At 55.3% G+C, this 23,974-nt stretch overlaps 3 protein-coding genes across 6 annotated transcripts; all 3 read left to right on the top strand.

The window, feature by feature from the left end:
- The first annotated feature begins 4,730 nt into the window (after positions 1-4,730).
- Positions 4,731-17,803, top strand: ACAP1 (ArfGAP with coiled-coil, ankyrin repeat and PH domains 1). 3 transcript variants are annotated; one of them, XR_006739506.1, is made up of 22 exons: positions 4,731-4,987; positions 5,541-5,598; positions 9,495-9,614; positions 9,813-9,866; positions 9,948-10,006; positions 10,268-10,451; positions 10,584-10,628; positions 10,727-10,822; positions 10,942-11,016; positions 11,108-11,217; positions 12,326-12,377; positions 12,473-12,573; positions 12,874-12,997; positions 13,089-13,300; positions 14,168-14,237; positions 14,357-14,451; positions 14,556-14,725; positions 15,657-15,829; positions 16,611-16,720; positions 16,808-16,998; positions 17,271-17,320; positions 17,624-17,653. XR_006739506.1 is itself a non-coding variant. In XM_045570084.1 (22 exons), the coding sequence occupies exons 1-22, from the start codon at positions 4,935-4,937 to the stop codon at positions 17,722-17,724; spliced, it is 2,223 nt and encodes a 740-aa protein (XP_045426040.1). In that variant the 5' UTR covers positions 4,732-4,934; the 3' UTR covers positions 17,725-17,803. The 3 variants fall into 3 exon arrangements, 2 of the variants coding, with proteins under 2 accessions (XP_045426040.1, XP_045426041.1); XM_045570084.1 differs by having other exon boundaries at positions 4,732-4,987; positions 16,808-16,918; positions 17,624-17,803; XM_045570085.1 differs by lacking the exon at positions 4,731-4,987 and having other exon boundaries at positions 5,537-5,617; positions 16,808-16,918; positions 17,624-17,803.
- A 1,227-nt stretch (positions 17,804-19,030) lies between these two features.
- Positions 19,031-21,284, top strand: KCTD11 (potassium channel tetramerization domain containing 11). Its single transcript, XM_045570087.1, has one exon. It carries the CDS (start codon positions 19,297-19,299, stop codon positions 19,993-19,995), a length of 699 nt encoding a protein of 232 aa, XP_045426043.1. The 5' UTR covers positions 19,031-19,296; the 3' UTR covers positions 19,996-21,284.
- An 804-nt stretch (positions 21,285-22,088) lies between these two features.
- Positions 22,089-23,974, top strand: TMEM95 (transmembrane protein 95). Of its 2 annotated transcripts, none has more exons than XM_045570089.1 (7): positions 22,089-22,275; positions 22,480-22,536; positions 22,728-22,808; positions 22,913-22,933; positions 23,072-23,152; positions 23,251-23,338; positions 23,432-23,974. In XM_045570089.1, exons 1-7 carry the CDS (start codon positions 22,107-22,109, stop codon positions 23,463-23,465), a joined length of 531 nt encoding a protein of 176 aa, XP_045426045.1. In that variant the 5' UTR covers positions 22,089-22,106; the 3' UTR covers positions 23,466-23,974. The 2 variants fall into 2 exon arrangements, with proteins under 2 accessions (XP_045426045.1, XP_045426044.1); XM_045570088.1 differs by having other exon boundaries at positions 22,107-22,275; positions 22,913-22,937; positions 23,037-23,152.

The raw sequence follows: 23,974 nt of genomic DNA on the forward strand, positions 1-23,974 counted from the left end.
GGCCGCGCGACAGCCGCGCTTGGCGGCACCGTGGCAACCGCGATGGACAGACACCCTGAGGGAATACGACCGGGGGCTGGGGCCAGATATGCTTTACGGCACTGCCGGGCAAAGAAGCTGCCCGGGCTAGGAAACTAAGGACTACTACGGTGGGAACAGAAGGACGACGGGGTCGGGGAGGCTTGCTTTACGGCGCGGCGAAGTGACGGAGTGGCTCCGAGAGGGGTGAAGAGTTGCGCAGGGAGCTTTTGCGACAGTGGAAGGAAGAAACGCCTCCCGCAGGCATCTTTACGACGGAGGGCGGCTGGAACCCAAACACTTTCAGCTTTGCGACAGTGGCACCCACGACCCCGCCCTCGCCGGGGGAGGTGACACCTTGAAGTACTCGCTTTACATCAAGAGACGGGGTGTCTTCCCTTTGCGAAATAGGCTTCCAAGCACTATGAGCCAGGTCTGGAGTACCCAGAGAAGAGAGGCGGTAGCTTTATAAGTGAAAAATCTCTGTTCACACCACTGAGACCGGAAATGTCCTGCGACAGTGTCGCAATCCCTCCACTTTGTATCACACCTCTCCTGGGAGGCAGAGCGAGTGGATTGTCGGGAGGAGCGGGAAAAGCTGATACTTCAAGTCAAACCCAGCCTGAACTCCAATTCAACCAAACCATTAGTTTTTAAAGCCACAAATAAAGAGTACAAATAAACCCCGACGATCCCAAAAGACTCCCCTAGGGCTGTTAAGCTCTAGGCCCAACTCTAAGAAGCTCGCCGTTAAGTTGAAGCTCTGTGACATCACAATCAAGGTTTCTCGCCCTCTGGCCAGGCCCCCTGGCTATGATTGGTTGATTTGGATGCGGGCGGTGATGAAGGAAAAGGGCGGGAACAAATAGCAGAGACAAAGAAAGAAAGTCTTTGGGTAGGACAAAAAGAAAAGGGGTGGGGGTGGGGGGGCCTCCCAGCCTGAGGTCCCTATACGGAGTCTTGATTCCGCCCACTGCGGCTCCACGGAGCAGAGGGGCGAGGACCCTGGCCAGAGTCCTAGTGTCCCCGCCCACCGCGGTGGGGGCGGGGCCTTGGGTGGGGCTACGTGGAACTAGGAGGCTGGGCGGGGTAGCTGAGAGTGGCCCCCTGGTGGGGCCATGGAGCAGCCCGAGGCTCTAGGGGCTGCTGGCCGCCTCAACCAGAAATCCCCTGGAGAGACAACCAGAGGAGTGCCTGGAGGGGTTAGAGGAGTCGAAGCAGGCGCCGGACAGCCCTCTGGAACAGTCTTGTTTCACGATTCTGGGGTCCCTCTGCACTCTGGGAGCATGACAGTTCGCAGTTCTGGTTCAAGCTGGCCCTCCGGAGGAGGGCCCAGTCAGCACCCTGGGGATGTTATGGGCCACAGCCTTGGGTCCAGCACATACCATAGTGGAGTGAACCCCCTCAACCCTAGAATCAGTGTTTTCGAGGCTTACAGCACTGGCTCTGGGGGGCCTGGGGTGAACAGCTCAGGGTGCGGTCTGCAGTCTGGTTCAACTTGCTTGCACCCCAACACCTCCCAGGAGGACCGGCCTCGGAGCATCCTAAAAAAGAACAGCTCCATCTCCATGCAGAAACCCCCCACTGCGGAGAAGGAGCCCAGCTCTGCTAGCAGGTGGCCCAAAGCTGGGAGGGAGGGGTTCAGGACCCTGGTGGGTCAGAGCCAGAAGGGAAGGGGAGAAGTCCTGAGAACTAGAAGTTAGAGTAAATGAGTGCAATCGCTGCTCTCCCAAAGGTTCCAGGCCCAGCCTCTGACTCCATCCCCAGTCTCTACAAGGGGGTGTAAGAAAAGTTTTTTGAATGACTGGAAGAATGAGAGAGGGCTGTGAGGAAGGGATTACTAGAAGTTCTCTTCCCCCTTTTCTGTGTCATCCTCCCATGCTAGGAAAAAGTCTCAGCGCTGGGATGAGATGAATATCCTGGCCACATACCACCCTCCTGACAAGGACTACGGATTTATGAAGGTGGACGAGCCCAGCACTCCCTACCACAGGTGGAGCCCTCAGCCCTAACCCTTCAGCCTGGACTCTTCTCTATTGGAAGGTGGAAACAAGTGGAGAAGGCAGAGAAGCCTTAGGGGCTGGATACTGCCTGATGCCCCTCCGCTGCTTCCCCTTCCTCTGCAGGCTGGAGGACAGTTTTGAGGACCTCACCGCTGGGTCCTCTCACATGGTGACTCCTGAAGCACTGGCAGAGAAGTGAGAGTCCTCCAGAGATAAGTTGGGGTGTCCAGCTTGGCCCCATCTACCACCTGCCCCCATTGTTGTTCTCTCCCTTTGGTGTCCTCAACTAGCTTCCCTCCCCTTCAGGTTTGCAACAATGGATGATTTCTGCCCCAAGGTCCTCCAGTATGGTGATAACAGAAGCTCAGGGTCTCCAAACAATGTTCCCAGGAAATGTGAGATGAGGTTTGGGGGTCGAATGGAAAGGGGGGTGGAGTGAACTTTCAGCAGGAGCCTGATGGGAAAGCCAAGCTCTCACAATGGTCCACAGACTCCAGTGATTTTCACAAGCGCCGCAAGGCACACTACGATGAAGGGAAGTTCCTCAAGGCTCAGAAAAACCAGCCCTTGGATGATGACGAGGACAGCAATGGGGGTAGTGTCAGTATCAGCAGTGGCAGTCAAGGTGTGATGCTGAACCCAGAGCCCAGGCCTGTGCAGAGAGGCTGGGCAGGAGGACTGGCTAAAGAAGTCAAAGATGAGACTGACCTGGTGACCAGGAGCCCTATCATTGAAGTCACAGGTTAGCTGTGGTGGGGCACCAGGGACTCAAGGGAGTGGTAGTTCAGAAGTCTACATCATAGTCTGTCTTCCTCGGTGGGCATCAGCCCAAGGTCTTGCTGCCTGACAGGGAAGAAATGCTGGGAGGTTGCCCCAGGAAGGAGTAGGGTCCCTACTCAAGATAGCCCCAGAGATGGTTGGCTGGTGAGAAACAGAAAGCTCAGGAGAATCACAGGGCATGGAGTGGTCACTGAAGGTTTTCTCAGGTGGATGGTGTGAGAGCAGTAAATGAGATGAGGATCTGGGACTTGAGCTTCTCCCCTGTGGTGGGGGGCCCACAATGGACACCTGGGAGGCATGGATACACCAGGTGGCCATAAGACTCAGATTAATTTAGAGGTTCCTCAGATTCCTCTACCAACAGAAGTCAGTCCTCCCTGGCTTTGTCTATCATCGCACTGGAGCAGGAGATTAGTCTGCAACGGAGGGAGTATTACAGCAAAGGAAGATACCTCAGGTCCTGCTCCCACCCAGAGCTTAAGGAGGACTCAGAAGATGAGCAGCAGGACAGTGAGAGCCATGGTGGGCCAGCCTGGGGGGCAGGGGCCCTGAGAGCCACCAGCCTGATGGGTGCCCCAGCCCTGATCCCGCGATGCTGCCAGGCTCTGCCAGCTTGACTTGGGTGATTGAGAAGCCCATGAGCACTGAGGTCCGCCTACTGGACCATATGGGAAGCCCCTTTAGGTATTACAAGGCCACTAAGAACTCCCTGACAATGACAGTGACACGATAGCAGCTTGGTAAGGGCACCAGGCCACCATCTCCTTGGGCCTACCTCTTAGCAAGCTCCCATCTCCTGACCTCCCAATTCTTTCAGGCCAGTACATCAGCAACAGGTGGTAAGAGAGGTCCTAAACATCCTGGAGTCCAAGACCCACATTGCAAAGGAGAGGAACCAGGGAGGCTCAGAAGGGGTTAGGACACCATCCAGCTTGGCACCACCCACTGGCTCCATGCCTCCTCCTTGACTCCTCTCTGCCACTCCACCCACTCCAGGTACTTCCCGGTCCTCCAAAGACAATGAGTCTCAAGTGATATCCACCTGTGGTCAGTAGCTGGGGGCAAGGGGCTGAGCTGGCAAAGCCCAGGGAGTTCAGAGAGGGGACATGGAAGCAACCAAAACCCCTCAAGCCAGAATGAATGCAGACATGAGCCTGGGTGGAGGCAAGGGTGTGCTTACAGTGGCCACAGAGGCAGAGGGGCTGGGTAGGAAGGTTCTAGGGAATCGGGGGGGTCACATGAGAAAGATCTCATGCCTGATGTGAAAAACTCACTAACCCAAACTCTTCTGTCTCCAGATGAAACTCTGTGGCTTCAATTGACTCAGGAAGAAGAAACCGAACAATGGGAAATGTAGCCTGCTGGCGGTGGGGTGGCAGCCCCTTCCCTGCCCTCACCACCATAGGGGTGTACAATAAAGAGAGGAAGAGCAGGAGTCTGGGGGCTGTGAATTCGGTGCCCAGGATGGGCCTGCTCAGTCATTGAGTGGGGAGTGGGAGGAGTTCACATGCAAGAAACCATGAAGGCAGAGCCCAGAGAAGAAAGCGGGAGCAGTCGTGGATGCAACAGGAACATAGCATCCTGAGAAGGCCCAAGCTGCCGCAGGATGACAATGACTAATGCAATTAATTTAGTGAACCATAAATTTACCAGTGTCATCTTCTTTAATTCTTACAGTCCTAGAGGTGGGGGTTATCATTCCTATCTTTCAGATGAGAAAACTAGGAATCAGAGAGCTTGCCCAGGGTCACACGACCTCCAAGTGAAAGAGCTAGGATTTGAACCTAGATCTGCCAGGCCCCCAAAACTCAACCACTAAAGGACAAAGAAGCAGACAGAGACTAGGGCGCCTAGGAGGAAGGTGACAGCAAATAGTCTCTCAGGGCGGGGCTGTGGCTTCTCTGATCTCAGGCCCCCCTTCTCTGCCCAGGCCCCGCCCCTGCCCCTCCCAGTGCTGCCTGGAAGTGTGGGGGTGAGAGCTCCTGCTAGAACACCCCTTCCCCTTGGGGAAACAATTGTGTCCCTGGGCCCTACCCAGAGGAGGACCCTCTCCTCCTTCCCTGTCATCTCCCCTCCTGGGGCAGGGAGTGGCTCCACTTGCATCCCCACCTGCCCTGCAGTGATCAAGCTGAGATGACCGTCAAGCTGGATTTCGAGGAGTGTCTCAAGGACTCGCCACGTTTCCGGTAAGTGTGTGCTGGTCTGGGGGGCTGAGAAGAGGAAGGTCTAACATCTCCCAATACACACACACTGCAAGCACACACAACTTTCCCCGGGGCCAGATCTCCTTCCAGGGAGTAGGGCTCAAAGGGGACAAGAGCGAGCTTGTGGGCCAAAGTGGCACCTCTGCTATCAAACCAGGGTATTCCAGTGCCCTCTACCCAGTGCATGCACCGCTTGGCCTCTCCAGACTTTCCCTCACCCCCAGAGCTGGAATTCCCTCCTGCCTCTCACTGGGACCCCTGCCCCTCCCCCAGCACCTGCTTTGGGGCGGTTAGCAACTTCCTGCCCTTGCCACATCCACCCTACTTCTACCCTTCCTGCTCTGGCCCTGGCTGTAGTAGCTCCCAGACGGTGCAGAGTGAGCGGAGCAAGAGAGAGCGGGTGGGCAGGTCTACTCACCCCAGCAGCTTCCTCTGTCTGTACCCACCACCCTGTGACTCCAACCCTGACCCTGATGAGGCAGACAGATTGATGGACCCAAGCTCTGTGCTTATGACCCCATCCCTTCTTTCCCAGAGCCTCTATCGAGCTGGTGGAAGCTGAAGTGTCAGAATTGGAGACCCGTCTGGAAAAGGTGACCCTGACATGGAGAGGTGACCCAGGAGTGGGTTAGGGTGAGAGGGGAAGAGCCAGGGAGAAAGCTGGAGACAGAATGAATCCAGGGATTACTGAATGCTAATTGTGTAGGATGGATATTTTGGGAACTACAGAGCAGCAGAAAAGGTGGCTGGTTCTTTGCCCTCAGGGAGCTCAGGGTCTTGGAAAACAAGACTCACTCATGGACTTCCTTGTTCAGTTCAACATTGTGCCAGGCCTTGAACATTCAGAGAAAGCAAGATCATTTCTGTCCCCAAGAAGCCCAGAGACTGACCATGGAAGGCAAACTAGTAAAACATTTAAACACAAGATAGTAAGGTCTTCCCTGACCACTCTATAAAACATGTGCACACAACTGCACACACACATATACTCCCATTCCCATACTCTGCTTTATTTTTCTTTATAATATTTACCTCTGTCTGATATGTTGTGTATTTACTTGCTATGTTAGTTTTCTATTGCTGCATAACACATTATCACAGATTGAGCCACTTAAAACAATATGCATTTGTTATCCTGGTTTCCTGTGGGTGAGGAGTCTGGGCCTGGCTTCGCTGCTCCTCTGCTCAAGGGCTCCTAGACTGCAGTGAGGGTCTTGGCTGAGGCAGGCAGTCCACTCTGAAGCCCAGGCTTGTCTTTCAAGCACGTGTGCTGGTGGGCAGACTCAGTGCTTGCTGTTGTGGGACTGAGGCACTCCTCTTCTAGAAGCCGCCCGCAGTTCCCTGCCGTGCGGCCCTCTCCAGGGGCACGTTACGTTGTAGCAGCTGCGAATGCTTCTTGCCCCCTTCTTCAGGGCCAGCAGGAAAGTCTCTCTTGTGTGTGCTAGCAACAATATGGTTATGTGATCACAGGAGCAACATCCATTGCCTCTGTTCCATGGTGTAACCTAATCATGGGGGTGACCTCTCATTCTGTTGGATAGAAGAAAGTCACAGGTCTTGCTCATACTCAAGGGGTAGGGATTATGTAAGGATGTATATAATTGGGAGTCACCTTAGTATGTGTCTTCACACTTGTCTGTTTGTTTCTTGTCTATTTTTCCCCACTGAAATGTAAGTGGCATGAGGGACTTTTTTTTTTTTTTTTGAGACATAGCCTTAATTGCCCAGGTGTGAGCCACCATGCCTGGCCATGATCAAATCTTAGCAGACATCACCACCGGATGTCTGGGACATGGGACAAGGATGCGCACAACTTACTGTGTGGATCTAGGGGACTGAGCGTCTAGTATTTTCCTTACCCACCCCAGACAGACACTTAATTGCCCAGGCTAAAATGCTGTGGCATCAGCCAAGCTCACAGCAACCTCAAACTCTTGGGCTCAAGTGATCCTCCAGCCTCAGTCTCCCAAGTAGCTGAGACTATAGACATGTGCCACCACACCCAGCTAATTTTTCTGTTTTTGGTAGAGACAGGGGTCTCGCTCTTGCTGAGGCTGGTCTCGAACTCCTGAACTCAAGCAATCCTCCCGCCTCAGCCTCCCAGAGAGCTAGGATTACAGGCGTGAGCCACCACACCCGGCCAGCATGAGGGACTTTTAAGTTTTATTTTTGCTCAATCCCCAGGGCCTGAAAGCTAATAGATGACAAATTCGTATATTTTTTTAATTAAACTTTTTTATTTTGAGTTAATTATAGACTTGAAAGAATGGCAAGGTGATATACCCATCACCCAGCTTCCCCTAATGGTGACATCATACATAACTCTAGTACATTATCAAAACCAGGAACTTTTTTTTTTTTTTGAGACAAAGTCTTGCTCTGTCACCCCAGCTACAGTGCAGTGGCATCATCATAACTCACTGCAACCTCAAATTCCTGGGCTCAAGTGATCCTCCTGCTTCAGCCTCTTAAGCAGCTGGGAGTACAGGCATGTGTCTCCCCGCCCAGCTAATTTTTCCATTTTTTGTAGAGACAGGGTCTCGCTCTTGCTCAGGCTGGTCTCAAACTCCTGACCTCAAGTGATCTTCTCACCTCTGCCTCCCAGAGTGCCATAGTACAGGCATGAGCCACTGTGCCAGCCCAGGAACTTAATATTATCGCAACACAATTAACAACAAAGTCTACAGATCCTACTCTGGTTTCACATTTTACGTATACTCTTTTTGTTTGTTTTTGATATGTCTTTGTATATAATTCTATGGCACTTTATCACATGTACAGTATAGCCATCACCACATTCAAGATATAAAACTTCTTTCACCACAAAGGAACTCCTTTGTGCTGTGCCTTTATAGTGCTGTCCTCCCCACCCCCTTCTCTGATCCATGGCAACCACTGATTTGTTTTCCATGTTTATATTTCATCATTTCTAGAATGTTATACAAATGGAATCATGTAGTATGTGACCTTTCCAGATTAGGTTTTTTTGCCACTCAGAATAACGCCTTTGGCATTGATCCAAGTTGTTGTACATATCAATAGTTCATTCCTTTTTGTTGCTGAGTACTAGTTTGTTGTATGGATATATCAGTTTTTCACTAGTTCAGTCTTATCAAAACTTCTTATTCATATAAGGGGGAGGGTCTGGGGTGGGTAAGGAAAATACTAGACGCTCAGTCCCCTAGATCCACACAGTAAGTTGTGCGCATCCTTGTCCCATGTCCCAGACATCCGGTGGTGATGTCTGCTAAGATTTGATCATGGCCAGGCATGGTGGCTCACACCTGCAATCCTCAGGAGGCCGAGGTGGGAGGATCACTTAAGGTCAGAAATTCAAGACTAATCTGAGCAAGAGTGAGTCTCTACAGAAAATAGAAAAATTAGCCAAGTGTGGTGACACATGCCTGTAGTCCCAGCTACTCAGGAGGCTGAGGCAGGAGGATCGCTTGAGCCCAGGAGTTTGAGGTTGCAGTGAGTTATGATGACGCCACTGCACTGTAGCTGGGGTGACAGAGTGAGACCCTGTCTCAAAAACAAAACAAAACAAAACAAAAAAGATTTGATTTTGGTCAGTTTCCTAAGCATTACAGCTCCTGGCAGACACCTTCAAGTCAAAGCTGTATTTCACTGAAGCCTCCAAAAGCCCCAGAAAATGTTTTTGAGTTCAACAAACGTGCACTGAACACATGTAGCCCAAGATTTCTGAGCTCCTGCTGCCCTAGCTTTCCCCACAGAACTCCACAGTGGTCTCCTCTCCCCCACCCTGACAAGCTGAAGGGCTCCACAGACACTTGCTCCATCCCAGATATGGTGACTCAAGCCAGAGCCAAGTGGTATCACCTCAGAGGCAATGTAGTCGTAGTCCTGCAGGAGACAAGTGCAGGGGTCAGGAGATTGACTTGGGGTTCTGGACACCAAGAGAGACCCTTCTCAGGCCAGCCACTCCCCCCCTGGTTTATAAAGTCTCCCTGTTTGTCAGTGGAGGGGGCCTATCTTGGCCCTGACTCTGTGGCCTGGATGACCAATTCATATTTACAAGAGAATATCAGTGAGCACAGAATGAGACAACTCCGGACAGTAAATACTATAGGATTTTATACGAGCCATGTAGAGAATTCATCCTATGAGCCAGGCAGTGCAGGAGGATGGAGTTTTCCAGGAGCTCTGGATCCACGCAGGTAGGCAGGGCAGGGAGAGACAGGTGGGAGTGGACAAGGAAAGATGTTTTAGAGGTAAAGATGACAGTGGCATTGGCCATGGGCTGGGGGGAATGGGCAGGAATTTTGTTGCAGTCACAGGGCAGTGGGAGCAGAAAAGCGGAGATGAGAACACACCAGGTGTGTTAGAAATGGGGTGGTGGGTACGGGGGGAGAGCTAGAGTAGGCTGGAGGGAAGGATAGGTGAGGTGGGAGAGGAAGTGGGGCAGGGGCGGGGGAATCACCTGGTGTGGTGGCCGGCAGCTCAGCTCCCTGTTGCCCTCCCTTCCTAGCTCCTCAAGCTGGGCACCGGCCTCCTGGAAAGTGGGCGCCATTACCTTGCTGCCAGCCGCGCCTTCATTGTTGGCATTTGTGACCTGGCCCGCCTGGGTCCTCCAGAGCCCATGATGGCGGTATGTGGAGGGTCTGAGCCCAGGGGATGGGGTCTGGGATGAAGAGATGCTGTGGAAGAAGAGGAAGGGCCTGGGGTCTGCAGGTCCCAGGTCAGAGCAGGGGTGGGCTGCCATCCGAGACAGAGTGGGCTGGGTCGAGAGCTGCGCGGGCCCTGCCGCCCCATGCCTGGTGCTCTCTCTGTGCTGCTTCTTGCTTAGGAGTGTCTGGACAAATTCACCGTGAGCCTCAGCCACAAGCTGGACAGCCATGCAGTGAGTTAGGGAGGGGAGGGGGTGGGAGGGGCATGAGGTCATCTGTGGTCCTGACCCTCACCTGCCAACTTCTTCCCTCAGGAGCTTCTAGACGCCATCCAACACACTCTGCAGCAGCAAATCCAGACCCTGGTCAAGGAGTGAGATGGGAGGGAAGGGGGCCTTATTTCCCGGAACCCTGCCTCCAGCCCTCTTCCCAGTACCATGGGGCATTCCTGAGTGAAGGAGTTGTAGATTGGGGTTTCTGGTGGCCCAACTTCTATCCCTCTGTCCCAGGGATCCCCTGGGATTTCTGACCGCACAGGCTAACTGACCAGATACGGGTGGTTCATTTCCTGGGAAGTCTCTGCCAGGGGCAGGTGGGTGTCATCTGTGATTCTGTGTTATCTCCCCATCCCCAGAGGTCTCCGGGGTTTCCGAGAGGCTCGCCGGGATTTCTGGCGAGGGGCTGAGAGCCTGGAGGCTGCTCTTACCCACAACGCAGAGGTCCCCAGGCGCCGAGCCCAGGAGGCAGAAGAGGCAGGAGCTGCTTTGAGGACTGCTCGAGCTGCATACCGGGGACGAACACTGGATTATGCCCTGCAGGTGCCTGCCCCAACCTGTCCTCCCGGGGTACCAGGGCTTCAAGTGCCACCTTAAGGCTGGGGAGCCCCCTCTGTGCAGTGGGAGGAGGCACTATGTTTTCAAGACTAACCTGAGGTCTTTTCTCCTCCTCAGATCAATGTGATTGAGGACAAGAGGAAGTTTGACATCATGGAGTTTGTGAGTCGTGTTAGGGGAGGGTAAAGTGAGAGGAGCCTGCTGACAGCATGAGGGGAGAGGAGAGAGAGAGAGAGAGATATTATCACCTTGTCGCCCAGGTGCTGTGTTTGGTGGAAGCCCAGGCTACCCATTTCCAGCAGGGCCATGAGGAGCTGAGCCGGCTGGCCCAGTATCGCAAGGAGCTGGGTGCCCAGGTGGGGCCCCAGGGAGGAAACAGGCGGTGGAGGGAAGTTAGGGGACTCTGAGATGACTCCCTTGACCTCGTCGGTGGGGGGAGGGGCTTGGCCATCTGAGATACCCCTCCTATGCCCAGTTGCACCAGCTGGTCCTGAATTCAGCACGAGAGAAGAGGGACATGGAGCAGAGACATGTGCTGCTGAAACAGAAGGTGAGGGCTGGGACCATGGGCAGGAGGTAGACAGGCATGTGGCTTTGGTCTCTGTCTGCCTCAGTTGCCCCTTGCCCCTCTGTGCCTCTAGGAGCTGGGTGGGGAGGAGCCAGAGCCAAGCCTAAGGGAGGGGCCTGGTGGCCTGGTCATGGAAGGACATCTCTTCAAACGGGCCAGCAACGCATTTAAGACCTGGAGCAGGTAAGGAGAGGATGCCCCAGTTAGCCAAACCCACCCAGTTAAATATTTTTGAGTGGTTCTAGTATGCTAAGCACAGCAAGGAAAACAGACAAAACCCCTGTCTCAGTAGAGTTCACATTCCATCGGCAAAGAAAGATGATAAATATAATAAATAAGTAAATTATGTGTTATGTTAGAAGGTAATAGTGCCCTAGACGAAAAAATAATAAAGAGATGTGGAGAGCTGAGCAGGGGGTTTCAACTTTAAATAGTGGCCCAGAGTAGGCTCCACAAGAAGGTGACTTTTGACCACAGACTTGAAAGAGGGAGGCTGAGGCAGGAGGATCACTTGAGCCCAGGAGTTTGAGGTTGCTGTGAGCTAGGCTGATCCCATAGCACTCTGGCCCAAGCAACAGAGTGAGACTCTGTCTCAAAAAAAGAGATTTAAAAAAAAAAAAAAAGAAAGGACTTGAAGGCTATCTAGGTGATGAAAGAAGAGCCAGTGCCAAGGCCCTGAGATAGCTGAGGTGTTGGAAGAACAGAGAGAAGGCTATGGGTCTGTATAGAGTAAGAGAGGAGGAGGAGGTGATAGGAGATGAAATTGGAGCTAGGAGCTAGTAGGGGTGGGAATCGTTAAAGGGCCCTGTAGACTTCAGTAAGGTCTTGGGGTCTACTCTGCGGGCAGTGAGGAGCCACTACACGGTCTGGAGCAGGATGGTGACGTGTTCTGACTTGACTCCTTCTCCTTCCAGGGCCACTGCCAGCCCAGATGGGATCTTTGTGCAAATTAGAAAATGGAGCCCCTTCCCCAAGATACTTCCAATTGTTAAAAATTGTAGCAATAGACGTTTTACTAGAAAAAGAATTTTACTGCCATCTGCTGGAAAGTTGTCTTCATAAATATTAACTATATCAAATCTGGGTTGTCTAAGATGTGAATAGCTCTCCTTAGATGTCCCAACCTACACAACTGTCCACCCTTCTCTGAATGTCTCATGGGACAGTCAGCCCAGGTCTCTCTCCTCTCTGCAAGATCTTTATGGGGCAAAGGGCACAGCCTCTCTTCTGTCCATGTTCTGAACCTCATCTCAAAGCTGCCTGTGTCCCTAACTATTTCCACCCCCTACAGACGCTGGTTCACCATTCAGAGCAACCAACTGGTTTATCAAAAGAAGTACAAGGTGAGTAGGCCTGGGTCCTGGATGCCGGGGGCCACAGGGAGACTCAGCCCTTGCCTATGGCTAGAGGTCTGCCCCTTATCACCTTCTGCTGCCAGGACCCCGTGACCGTGGTGGTGGACGACCTTCGCCTCTGCACAGTGAAGCTCTGCCCTGACTCAGAAAGGCGGTTCTGCTTTGAGGTGGTGTCCACGAGCAAGTGAGTGCAGTCTTCAGGGGTGACACTCTGATGTGTCTAAACATTTATTAGCCTGACAGCCAGGGCCAACCACAGGGGAGGATCCCCATGCAACTCCAGGCTTTAACCCTTTGGTGGCTGGATTGGGGGGCTACTAGGGGAGAGGGTACAAGGTGATGGGGGATATTTGGAGGGTATTGCCAGTTGGTCCAGAGTATGTCAGTGCAGCTGGAACTGGTTGGATACTGGCTGAATGTCAGCTTGCCCATCCTGCCACCAGGACTCAGACCCCTCCGAAATCTCCCTCACTCTCCTCCCCAGGTCCTGCCTCCTCCAGGCTGACTCTGAGCGCCTCCTGCAGCTGTGGGTCAGTGCTGTGCAGAGCAGCATCGCTTCTGCCTTCAGCCAGGCTCGCCTTGACGACAGCCCCCGGGGTCCAGGCCAGGTACCTTAACGTGGGGGGTCAGGGCCAGGCTGCCCTTGGAGATGGGACACACCTTACCCTAAGCCACTCTTTCTTCCCTTGTCTCTTCCAGGGCTCAGGACACCTGGCCGTGGGCTCTGCTGCCACCCTGGGCTGTGGCGGAATGGCCAGGGGAAGGGAGCCTGGGGGAGTCGGGCACGTGGCGGCCCAGGTACAGAGTGTGGATGGCAATGCCCAGTGCTGCGACTGCCGGGAGCCAGCCCCAGAGTGGGCCAGCATCAACCTTGGTGTCACCCTCTGCATTCAGTGCTCCGGCATCCACAGGTCACTCCCCAAGGCTCCAAGCATGAGCCTTGCTCCTTCCTGATGCGGTGCAGCCCCCAAGATAGAGCCCATCACACAGGCCTCTCTTTTTCCACTCCGCCCTGCCTTCCCCTCTTAGATTCTGGCTGTCACTGGGCACCAGGCCTGGGCCTGAGCCTGTAGAGTGCAAGGTAGACCCAGGTGGGCCCAGACTTCAGTGTCCTAGTCTGGCTAGAATTGGGGAACACCCAGAGGAGCTTATTGGCTTGGTTGGAGGAAGTGTAGGGTCAAGGCTGCTGAGGGTAGGGGAGCCCAACGAACAGCAGATAGAGGCTGGGTGTGGTGGCTCACATCCATAATCCCAGCACTTTGGGAGGCTGAGGCAGGAGGCTCACTTGAGCCCAGGACTTTGAGGTTGCTGTGAGCTATGATGGCGCCACCACACTCAAGCCTGGGTGACAGAGTGAGACTCTATTTCAAAAAAAAAAAAAAGAGAAAGAAAAAAAAAAAAAAAGACCAGATAGAGAAGAGAAGAGGTCATGAGGCCTTAGCAAGTCTATCTACAAGGCCCTCACTCCTAGGCAGTGTGGTGGAAGGAGGGAAGGGTGATAGCATGGGAAGAGTTGTCAGGGCCAAAGTGTCCTAAGAGGAAGGAGTGGCTGGAGAGGATGAGGTCCTTAAAATGAAACATAGGGAAGAAGGAATGGTGAACAGGCAGGATCCTCCAGAGCCAGGCCAAGGTGACACAGCCCTGCCTGCCCTGCTTCCTGGCCCAGCTCCTCTGCACAGCCCCAGTGCAGACCTTGCCCCCTAGTCCGTCCAGGAGCAACAGCAGCCTCCCCAGGCCACTGTCCCACAGAGGGCCTGACTCCCCCTCTGGCCCCCCAGGAGCCTCGGTGTTCACTTCTCCAAAGTCCGGTCTCTGACCCTCGACTCATGGGAGCCAGAACTAGTGAAGGTAACTTGGGATATTGTAAAGATTGGGGGATCAAGGACAAAGGACAGAAGAGCCCTGAGGACTCAGACACTCACCCACTACCCTCCCTGTGTCTCTGCCTCTGCCTGGGCCACCTGAAGCTTATGTGCCAGCTGGGAAATGTTGTCATCAACCAGATCTATGAGGCCCGTGTGGAGGCCTTGGCCGTGAAGAAGCCTGGGCCCAGCTGCTCCCGGTGAGGTTGGGGTGGGGCTGCCTGGGGCTCCCCTCCAAGGGGGGAGAGGGAGGAGGACCTGGAATGGGAAGAGGGAAGACTATCCCCATCTCCCCCTCACGCAGACAGGAGAAGGAAGCCTGGATTCACGCTAAATACGTGGAGAAGAAGTTCCTGACCAAGCTTCCTGAGATTCGAGGGCGAAGAGGTGGCCGGGGGCCCCCAAGGGGACAGCCTCCTGTGCCCCCAAAGCCTTCCCTTAGGCCCCGGCCAGGGAGCTTCAGATCCAAGCCAGGTATAGAATTGGTTGGGCATTCATTGAGCACCTGCTGTGTACTCAGCACCATGCCCAGCCCTATAGGGAGGTGCAGGCTGTGAGGCCCAGGCCTTCCCCTTGAGAATGTTGTGGGGACAAGACTACAGTTTCAGCCCAGATGCTGTGGCTCACGCCTGTAATCCTAGCACCCTGGGAGGCCGAGGCGAGAGGATCATTTGAGCTCAGGAGTTTGAGACCAGCCTGAGCAAGAGTGAGACCCCCATCTCTACTAAAAAAATAGAAAGAAATTAGCTGGACAACTAAAATATATATAGAAAAAATTAGCCGGGCATGGTGGCGCATGCCTGTAGTCCCAGCTACTCGGGAGGCTGAGGCAGAAGGATTGCTTGAGCCCAGGAGTTTGAGGTTGCTGTGAGCTAGGCTGACGCCACGGCACTCTAGCCTGGGCAACAGAGTGAGACTCTGTCTCACAAAAAAAAAAAAAAAAAGACTACAGTTTCAGGGGTTACAGTGGAGTGTGACACTAAGACTGGGAAGAGCATGGGGCTTGGAGTAGGCAGGGAGGGCTAAGGGGTGTCAACAGCATGAGGAAAGCAGGAGTGGTGATGAGCTTGGGCTCTCCAAAGACCTGAGAAGGAGGGTGTGGGTTTGGCTAGGGCAGCGGGGGTTGAGAGCTGAGACCGAGTGTCAGGGAAAGTCAGTCACCTGTGACGTCCCAGCCAGGGTGGTTGGATAGGATGAGGTGAATGATGCTGTCTCTCTCCCACATCCCAGGGCCCCATACACATATATACACATACAATACCCACACCCATGTCCCTGTATTTCCCATCACAGTCCTGGGTCAGGAAGGCTGCCCCACAATTTAGAAGTGACGTGTCTCATTATAGCATCAGGGGACTGTACTGAGGGTTTTCTTCCCAGACTCAGAGCTGATTCCCCCTAACAGAGCCTCCCTCTGATGACCTGGGAAGCCTGCACCCTGGGGCCCTGCTATTTCGAGCTGCTGGCCATCCTCCATCCCTTCCCACCATGGCTGATGCCCTTGCTCATGGAGCTGATGTCAACTGGGTCAATGGGAGTCAGGAGAATGCCACGCCGCTGATCCAGGCCACAGCTGCTGTGAGAGCCTCACTACCTCCCCACCCCACCCTAAGGCTCCTCTCTGACTCTGGGCCCAGCCCTTACCTCATCACCCTCCCACCAGCTCTCTGGGCCCCCCACCCCATAGGGAGAGGATAAGCACTATAGACTGGTTGCTAAGAATGTGTGATCTGGAGGCAGAGAACTGAGTTTGAATCCAGGCTTTCACCACTTACAGGAGACTTCAAACAAGTTATTAACCTCTCTGTGCCTCAGTCTCCTCATCTGTAAAATAGGGATAACATACCTCATAAACTTGTACTATGGGCTGGGTATGGTGACTCACACCTGTAATCCCAGTACTTTAGGAGGCTGAGGCAGGATTGCTTGAGGCTAGGAGTTTGAGACCAGCCTAAGCAACATAGCCAAACCCTGTGTCTACAAAAAATAGAAAAATTAGCTGGGTGTGGTGGCACAAGCCTGTAGGCCTAACTACTGGGGAGGTTGAGGCAGCAGGATCCCTTGAGCCCAGGAGTTAGAGGTTGCAGTGAGCTATAATGGTGCCACTGCACTAGCCTGGGCAACAGAGTAATAAGATCTTGTGTCAAAAAAAATTTTAAAAACCCCAACTTGTACTATAGATTTAATATATGAATACATGTGAAGAGTTAGAGCCAAGCCTGACACTTAGCTGCACGCCCACACACACTCCTGATTACCATACCCCCTCCCCCCCCCCCACTCACCCCACCCTAAAACATCTTGAAATCCACCTCTAAAGATGCCACCCTCAATCCTCCTTCTCGACTTCTCCATGCAGAATTCTCTTCTGGCCTGTGAGTTTCTCCTCCAGAACGGGGCGAACGTGAACCAAGTGGACAGTGCAGGCCGGGGCCCGCTGCACCATGCAACCATTCTTGGCCACACTGGGTAGGGGCGGCAGGGATGATATGATGGCCCTGGGGAGAAAGGCTCCGGAGCAGGTGAGCGGCGGCTGAGCCTGGCTATCCTCTCCAGGCTCGCCTGCCTGTTCCTGAAACGGGGGGCAGATCTAGAGGCTCGGGACGCTGAAGGCAGGGACCCTCTGACCATCGCTGTGGAAACAGCCAACGCTGACATCGTCACCCTGTGAGAATGCCTGAAGGGGTGGGGCTCGCGCTTGGACTATTCATTCGGGCGGGGCTCACAACGAAACAGGAGTGTGCCAGGTAGGGCCTGGGGAAGGTGGGGCCAGCGCCTGGCCGGGCAGAGAAAGGATGCTCCAAGAACGGATCGGGCGTGGAGCAGGAAGGCGGGGGGCACGATCCAAGGGTGGTGAGTTCATCCTGAGAGGCATCACTCACGCATCAACAGTCACGTCAGGCATCTTTCAAGCACTGGACCTTGGGGAGGCAGATGAATGAAACAACCCAGCTCAGAGGACGGGAAGTTAGGGGGCAGTGAGGATAATGTCATTCATTTCTTATTTCCTCCCCTTCAGGCTACGATTGGCAAAGATGAGGGAGGCTGAAGCTGCTCAGGGCCAGGCAGGTAATGTATCCACCCACCCCAGGCCCAATACTGGAACTTCGGGCTTCTAGCCCCTGGTGACCTGTCCCCTTTGTGCCCAACTGCATTAATTCCATTATTTATTCAAGAAATATGTATTGGGCGCATCCGACGTGCCAAGCCTTCGGAGCAAGGAATAGGCGCGGGCGCTGCGCTCACGGCGCACATGTTCCCACCCACGCTCGAAGCGTGCACTGTCACCCAGCTGGCCTAAGCTGCTGGCTCGGCTCTTCCGCGCTAGGGCGCAGCCGCCGGCCTCCGCAGCCTTTCCTCCCTCCACCACAGGGGATGAGACGTATCTTGACATCTTCCGCGACTTCTCTCTCATGGCGTCGGACGATCCGGAAAAGCTGAGACGGCGTAGTCATGACCTCCACACACTGTGATCCCAGGCCCTGCGCCCCCGGCCCCTCCCTGCTCACCTTCCGCCCCTCCGCCATTAAAGCCTCTGTGCTTTGCGCCGCCCTTCCTAGTTCATTTGTTGGGCGCCACCTTCGGGCCCGCAGGGTGTTGGGCCCTGCTGCTCCGGGGGTGCGGGGAGCTGTTTGCAATTTGCGAGCTCCAGTCAGGCAAGAGGCGACTCCCGGGGGATTGAGGTGGCAGCTTCAGCCTCAGCCCTAGCGCTGGGCGACAGTGGAGCGGGGCTCTCGGGCTCAGCTCGGGAGACCTCTCCAGACCCGAACCTCCGGAGAGAGGCCGCCGGCGTGGGATGGGGACCGGCCTTCCCTTAGGGTGAGCTGGCACCGCGCCGGGATGGAGAGAGCGCGCTCCGGCCACCTCGGCCCCGAGGCATTCCCGGAATGCGGCGGCTCAGCACCCGCCCCCTCGGGAATTCCCTAAGGGAGCCACCGGGAGGGAACTGGTACCCTGGCCCGGGACTGCCGGGCCTCGGCTTCCTCGGAGTGGTGGGAGTAGAGACTCGGGCCCCCGCCGAGATGCAAACGTGAGGTCTGGCACACCTGAGGAGCGGCGGGGCCGTCGTGGCCACATCCGGGGCGACGCGACTGAGTCACCTCACCCCCGCTTGCGCCCGCCAGTCCAGCCTGTCCGCCCCGTCTCTCCGGTCCGGGACTCGCCTCCCACCTCCCACCTCCACCCGAGCCGCGCGAGCCCCGCGAGGGCGGGGGGCGGGGCGCCAAGGGGCGGGGCTGCCTTTTAAAGGGCCCCGGGCCGCTGCCCTTAGGCCACTTCCTGGGGGCGGAGAGGACCTCAGCGGCTGCGGCGACACTCGGGGAAGGCGGTGGCGGCTGGGTCTCAAAATTTCCGGCTGCTTCCATCGGAGCCTTCGGACACTCCCAGCTCGGACTGAGTGCGCATCCGTCACCCCCGAGCCGATACGGGGCGGCTCCGCCATCCGCTCCCGTCAGCTCCGCCTTCATCCCCTGGGACCCGCGCCGGGAGCCAGGCCAGGCCTCTGACTGGCCCCCGGAACCCTGCGTGGACTCGCCCACTGCGACAGCGATCTGCCAGGGAACTCGGAAGCTGGGCCCTTCAGAGTCAGCCCTGTGCTCGTCACCGTCACCTGCTGGTTGGGTTCCGGAAACCCACTGTCTGAAGACCACAGAGAAGAGTCGCTGACCATCCAGAATCGGATACGTCTGGACCGAAAGCTCCCTTCCCCTTTCTTACTGCCCTCTGCTGTTTTGATCTCTTCTCTCAACCTTTCAGGGATTTCTGTGCCCTGAAACCAGCCCCCCATCCACCACCAAAGTAACTGGGTGAGCTCCACACCTTGCTGCCTTGAACTCCAACACAGCAAGTCTGAAAGTTACAACCCAATTCTGCATACTGCTAGGAAGTTCTGCCTTTTCTTCTCTTTTGAGTCTCCTGTACTTCCCAAAATTTCCCCTCCTCCTGTGCCCTCTTCGCCCCCCTCCTTTGGGGGCCCTGTGACCCTGAATGTGGGGGGCACACTATATTCCACCACTTTGGAGACCCTGACCCGCTTCCCAGACTCCATGCTGGGGGCAATGTTTAGGGCCGGCACCCCCATGCCGCCCAACCTCAATCCCCAAGGAGGCGGCCACTATTTCATCGACCGGGATGGCAAAGCCTTCCGACACATCCTCAATTTCCTGCGGCTGGGCCGCCTGGACTTGCCCCGTGGATACGGAGAGACAGCACTTCTCAGAGCAGAAGCTGACTTCTACCAGATCCGGCCCCTCCTGGATGCCCTTCGGGAACTGGAGGCCTCTCGGGGGACCCCTGCACCCACAGCTGCCTTGCTCCACGCAGATGTAGATGTCAGCCCCCGCCAGGTGCATTTCTCTGCTCGCCGGGGCCCACACCACTATGAGCTGAGCTCGGTCCAGGTGGACATCTTCCGGGCAAACCTCTTCTGTACGGACTCCGAGTGTCTGGGTGCTATGCGGGCCCGATTCGGTGTGGCCAGTGGGGACAGGGCAGAGGGAGGCCCACATTTTCGTCTGGAGTGGGCGCCCCGCCCTGCGGAACTCCCTGAGGTGGAGTATGGGAGACTGGGGCTGCAGCCCCTGTGGACCGGGGGGCCAGGAGAGCCGCGGGAGGTGGTGGGCACACCGAGCTTCCTGGAAGAGGTGCTGCGTGTGGCTCTGGAGCACGGCTTCCGCCTAGACTCCGTCTTCCCTGATCCTGAAGACCTGCTCAACTCCCGGTCTCTGCGCTTTATCCGCCACTGAAAATGCTGTCCTCAGTTTGATTGTGGGGAGGAAAGGGAATGGGGCAGCTAACAGGGAAAAGGTTCTCCTAAAGCCTCTTTCTAGCTCTGCCTCAGGAGCTATGAGAGTCAGGGGTCCCACTGCACCTGACTGGAGCCCAGATGTGGGCAGGAATTCCCAAACCTGAGCATCACAATAGTCCAGAGGGTCTGGACTGGTGCTGACCCTGGGTGGGCATGGAAGGTTCTCTTGACTGTTCTCACCTAAGGCTAGGGACTGCCAGTCTCTCCTTGGAGCTCAGTATTTAGGGGTCTAGAAAAGTGGGGACCATCTCTTTGTCCATGCTACACCCAGCAGAACACTGGGGGGACTTGGGGTCTGAGGGAAAAGGGGGACTTTGCACTGCCCCAGTATGGCCTCCTGGACCATGGCTTCTCCTGAAGCTGAGTGGCCTGGCCTGGCCTGGCCAATGAGAATCCAGAACACTGTGGAACATGGGAGGGGGGGTTCTTTGCAGTGTCCCAAGCCACCTACTGAAGGAGACAGAAAGGCCACACCCCATCCTAGGTTGGCATAAGGGAGCTAGGAGAGTCCCCATTAGCAATGGGGCTGGAGCACCTCTCTGGAATTCCAAGTATTTTGAAGGATCCCATATGGAGGGTGGGGCTGGCCATGGGAAGGAGGGGGGTATCTTTTTGGTCCTGGCCTTACTTACTTCGTGTGTGTGTGTGTGTGTGTGTGTGTGTACCAGTTTGTCTACCTGATGTGCGGTTCCCTGGCATCCTTGTCTCCATCTGTGTTGCTGGCTACAGTGTCTATGTGCTGGTCGTTCTGTGGTCTCTGCATGTCCAGGCCTGTTTGGGGTTGCCCCACAACTGTTCTGGTACAGGGTGTGTCTGTGGTATATGTGTGAGTAGACTGAGAATTAATAGTTTAATTACAGGGTGTGTATATGCATGTGTGTTTATGTGCACGCATGTACACACATCACCATCTAGGCAGGAGGGGCCTGTTGGGGTTTAAGTCACTGGGATCTTCCTGGTGAGAGGTAAGAGGAGTCACTGGGCTTAGCTAGGACTCTGAGGCCTGTACGAACTCCTGGTTGCTGAGGCAACCATAGGCCTCTTGCTAGGAGACAGCTGGGGGAGGCCCAACGCTGCCCAGTGCAGGGAGGAGATGAAGAGTTTGGGGGAGTGAGGGGGACATGGGAAGGGATGGGATACTCATGCACAGCTTCTGCACTGGGGCATCACTCATTGTTCATCACTGGTCATGATTTACAAGAAGAAAAATAAAATTGCTTTTGGAACCACAAACTTGTAAAGGCTGCTGAGGGCCAGGTTGGGGATACTGTCCCCTGTGCAACAGAAGCCCCACTTTCTCTGCCCATCTCCTACTAGAGATGACTTCATCTGGCTGCTGGGACCATGGCTTCTCCTCCTGAAGCTGGGCGGGCTGGCCTGTTCTGCCCAATGAAAGACCAGAACACTCTGGAACAAGGGCAGGGGGGTTCTTTGCTGTGTCCCAAGCAACATAATGAGGGAGAGAGAAAGGCCACACCCCATCCTAGGCTGGCATAAGGGAGTTGGTGAGTCCCCATTAGAAATGGGGCTGGGGGCCGGGCTTGGTGGCTCACGCCTGTAATCCTAGCACTCTGAGAGGCTGAGGCGGGAGGATCGCTTGAGGTCAGGAGTTCTAGACCAACCTGAACAAGAGTGAGACCCCTTCTCTACTAAAAATAGAAAGAAATTATATGGACAATTAAAAATATATAGAAAAAATTAGGCGGGCATGGTGGCACATGCCTGTAGTCCCAGCTACTCAGGAGGCTGAGGCAGTAGGATCACTTAAGCCTAGGAGTTTGAGGTTGCTGTGAGCTAGGCTGATGCCACAACACTCTAGCCTGGGCAACAGAGTGAGACTCTGTCTCCAAAAGAAAAAAAAAAAAGAAATGGGGCTGGAGCTGTAGTTCCTTGGGCCCCAGCTTTACCTCAGCCAAGGATGGAGCAGTAGCATTATTCTGGAACACTCTAGAACCTCCAGGCAAAGGGCTGGAGCCAGGGTCACAGAGCATTCTAAGGCCTTCCCAGCCCAAGTGGAGCCAGCTCCCACCCCACCCCCTAAAGATCCTCATGTGGTTGCTGGCACTAGGTGGGGTTTTTGTGGCAGCCGCCAAGGCCTGTGTTTTCTGCCGCCTCCCAGCCCACGACTTGTCAGGCCGCCTGGCTAGGCTCTGTAGCCAGATGAAGGCCCAGAGGAAGGCATGTGAAGTCTCCCCGGATTTCTCGGTCTTTGCCTTAGGTAAGACCAGACATTCAGGGACAGGCCCAGCAACAGTCAGCCCTGTACTCCAAGGGGGACAGCATGTGACTTCCTAGCTGTGCCCTCAGGGGTTCACAGCCCTCTCCCTCTGAGAGAGCTCCAGATCCCAGAAAGATCAGGAGAGACCCCAAAACCTCCTCCTGGGCTAGGGAGGGAATCAATGGTCCTTGCCCATCTCTACAGATGAGGTGTCCCTGAACAAAGTCACAGAGAAGACTCACAGAGTCCTGAGGGTCATGGGTGAGGCCAAGGGGAAGGCATGACCTGGGGCCTGGGAGGACACAAAGGAGGGCCGGGAGGCAGGAGCCGGGGAGGCAGGGAAAGGCTGGGGGCAGGGGAGGCAGGAGGGCCGATGGGGAGGGGCAGGTACAGGGGTGGGTGAACAGGCACTGTGAGGCCCAGGGCGGTGTAGCTGCTGTCTGCTTCTCCAGAGATCAAAGAGGCTTTCTCCTCACTGCCTGCATATTGGCAATGGCTTCGAAAGACCAAGCTCCCGGAGTACACCAGGGAAGGTACTGACACGGGACACGGGGAGGGTGTCCATGGGTGCCTGGGATCTTAGACAAAGGGGCCAGTGGCTCACCCACTCCCACCCCTTCCTTGCCTTTCATTCCAGCTCTCTGTGCTCCCGCTTGCCGTGAGTAGAAAAGGAAAGGGGTAGCGAGGACCTGGGCCTCCGGGGTGCCTGAGGGAGAGCCTGGCAGCGCGGGGCGGAAGTCGGGTGCCCTGGAAGGGTGGAGGCCTGGGCTTCCCTCTCCCCGGCTGTCTCCTGCAGGGGGCAGCACCATCCTGTACAACTGCTCTACCTGCGCGGCAACCGAGGCGTCCTGCTGGCCCCGAAAGCGCTGCTTCCCAGGTCCTTAGTCCCCACCCCCGTCCCACCCCATCCCTGAGCCCATTGGCTCCCCCAGTGCCGGTGGGTGTGATCCCCAGGATTATTCGCTGTCTCTGCAGGAAGTCACGATCTTTGGGAAGCCAGGATTCTGCTCCTGTCTGTCTTCGGGGCCGTCCTGCTTCTGGGTGTTCCGAGCCTCCTGGTGGAGTGAGTTGTGGGATGAGGGCGAGAAACAACCTTCCAACCGCCGGCCTCCCTCCGTCCCTCCTCTTAGGCCTCCCGTCTTCTGTCTTCCCTCAGGTCCCGGCACCTCCAGGCTAAAAGTGACTTGTAAAGATGCTGACAACCTCCCAGTCTCCAGCTCTAAGGGGTGTGTACCCACAACATCTAACCAGCCAGCCCCTTAATCCCAGCCTAAAAGGCTCAGTCTTCCAGACCCTAAAACCCAGACATCCCCACCACAATCCTAGCATCAGAAGGCTGCCAGGAACCCAGGCACCCACAGCTGGAAAGTTCCTCCCCTTCAGCCCTCAACCAATCAGACAGGGCCATCAACAATGCCAGGAAAATAGCTACAGAAGGAAAGAATCCCCTACAGCACCCCTCCCATACCCCCTCTGCCTGTTCCCGGAAAGCGGGGGCTGTCTGCCCCAGAAGCTACTCCAGGCCCTCCTATGACTGGTTAGGAATCCGGTAATGCCTGTTCTGGAAAACTCCATCCCTCTGGAGTGAGACCACATCAGTCAGTCCGCTGGCATGCTCTCCCTCCATTGTGCTAACATCTTGAAGCCCTGACCCCCTTTGGAGGCCTCTTTCCTTCTGGGCCTAATTAAACCTGCTATC

This window comes from Lemur catta, chromosome 15 (genome assembly GCF_020740605.2).
Source record: "Lemur catta isolate mLemCat1 chromosome 15, mLemCat1.pri, whole genome shotgun sequence".
Taxonomy (NCBI): domain Eukaryota; kingdom Metazoa; phylum Chordata; class Mammalia; order Primates; family Lemuridae; genus Lemur; species Lemur catta.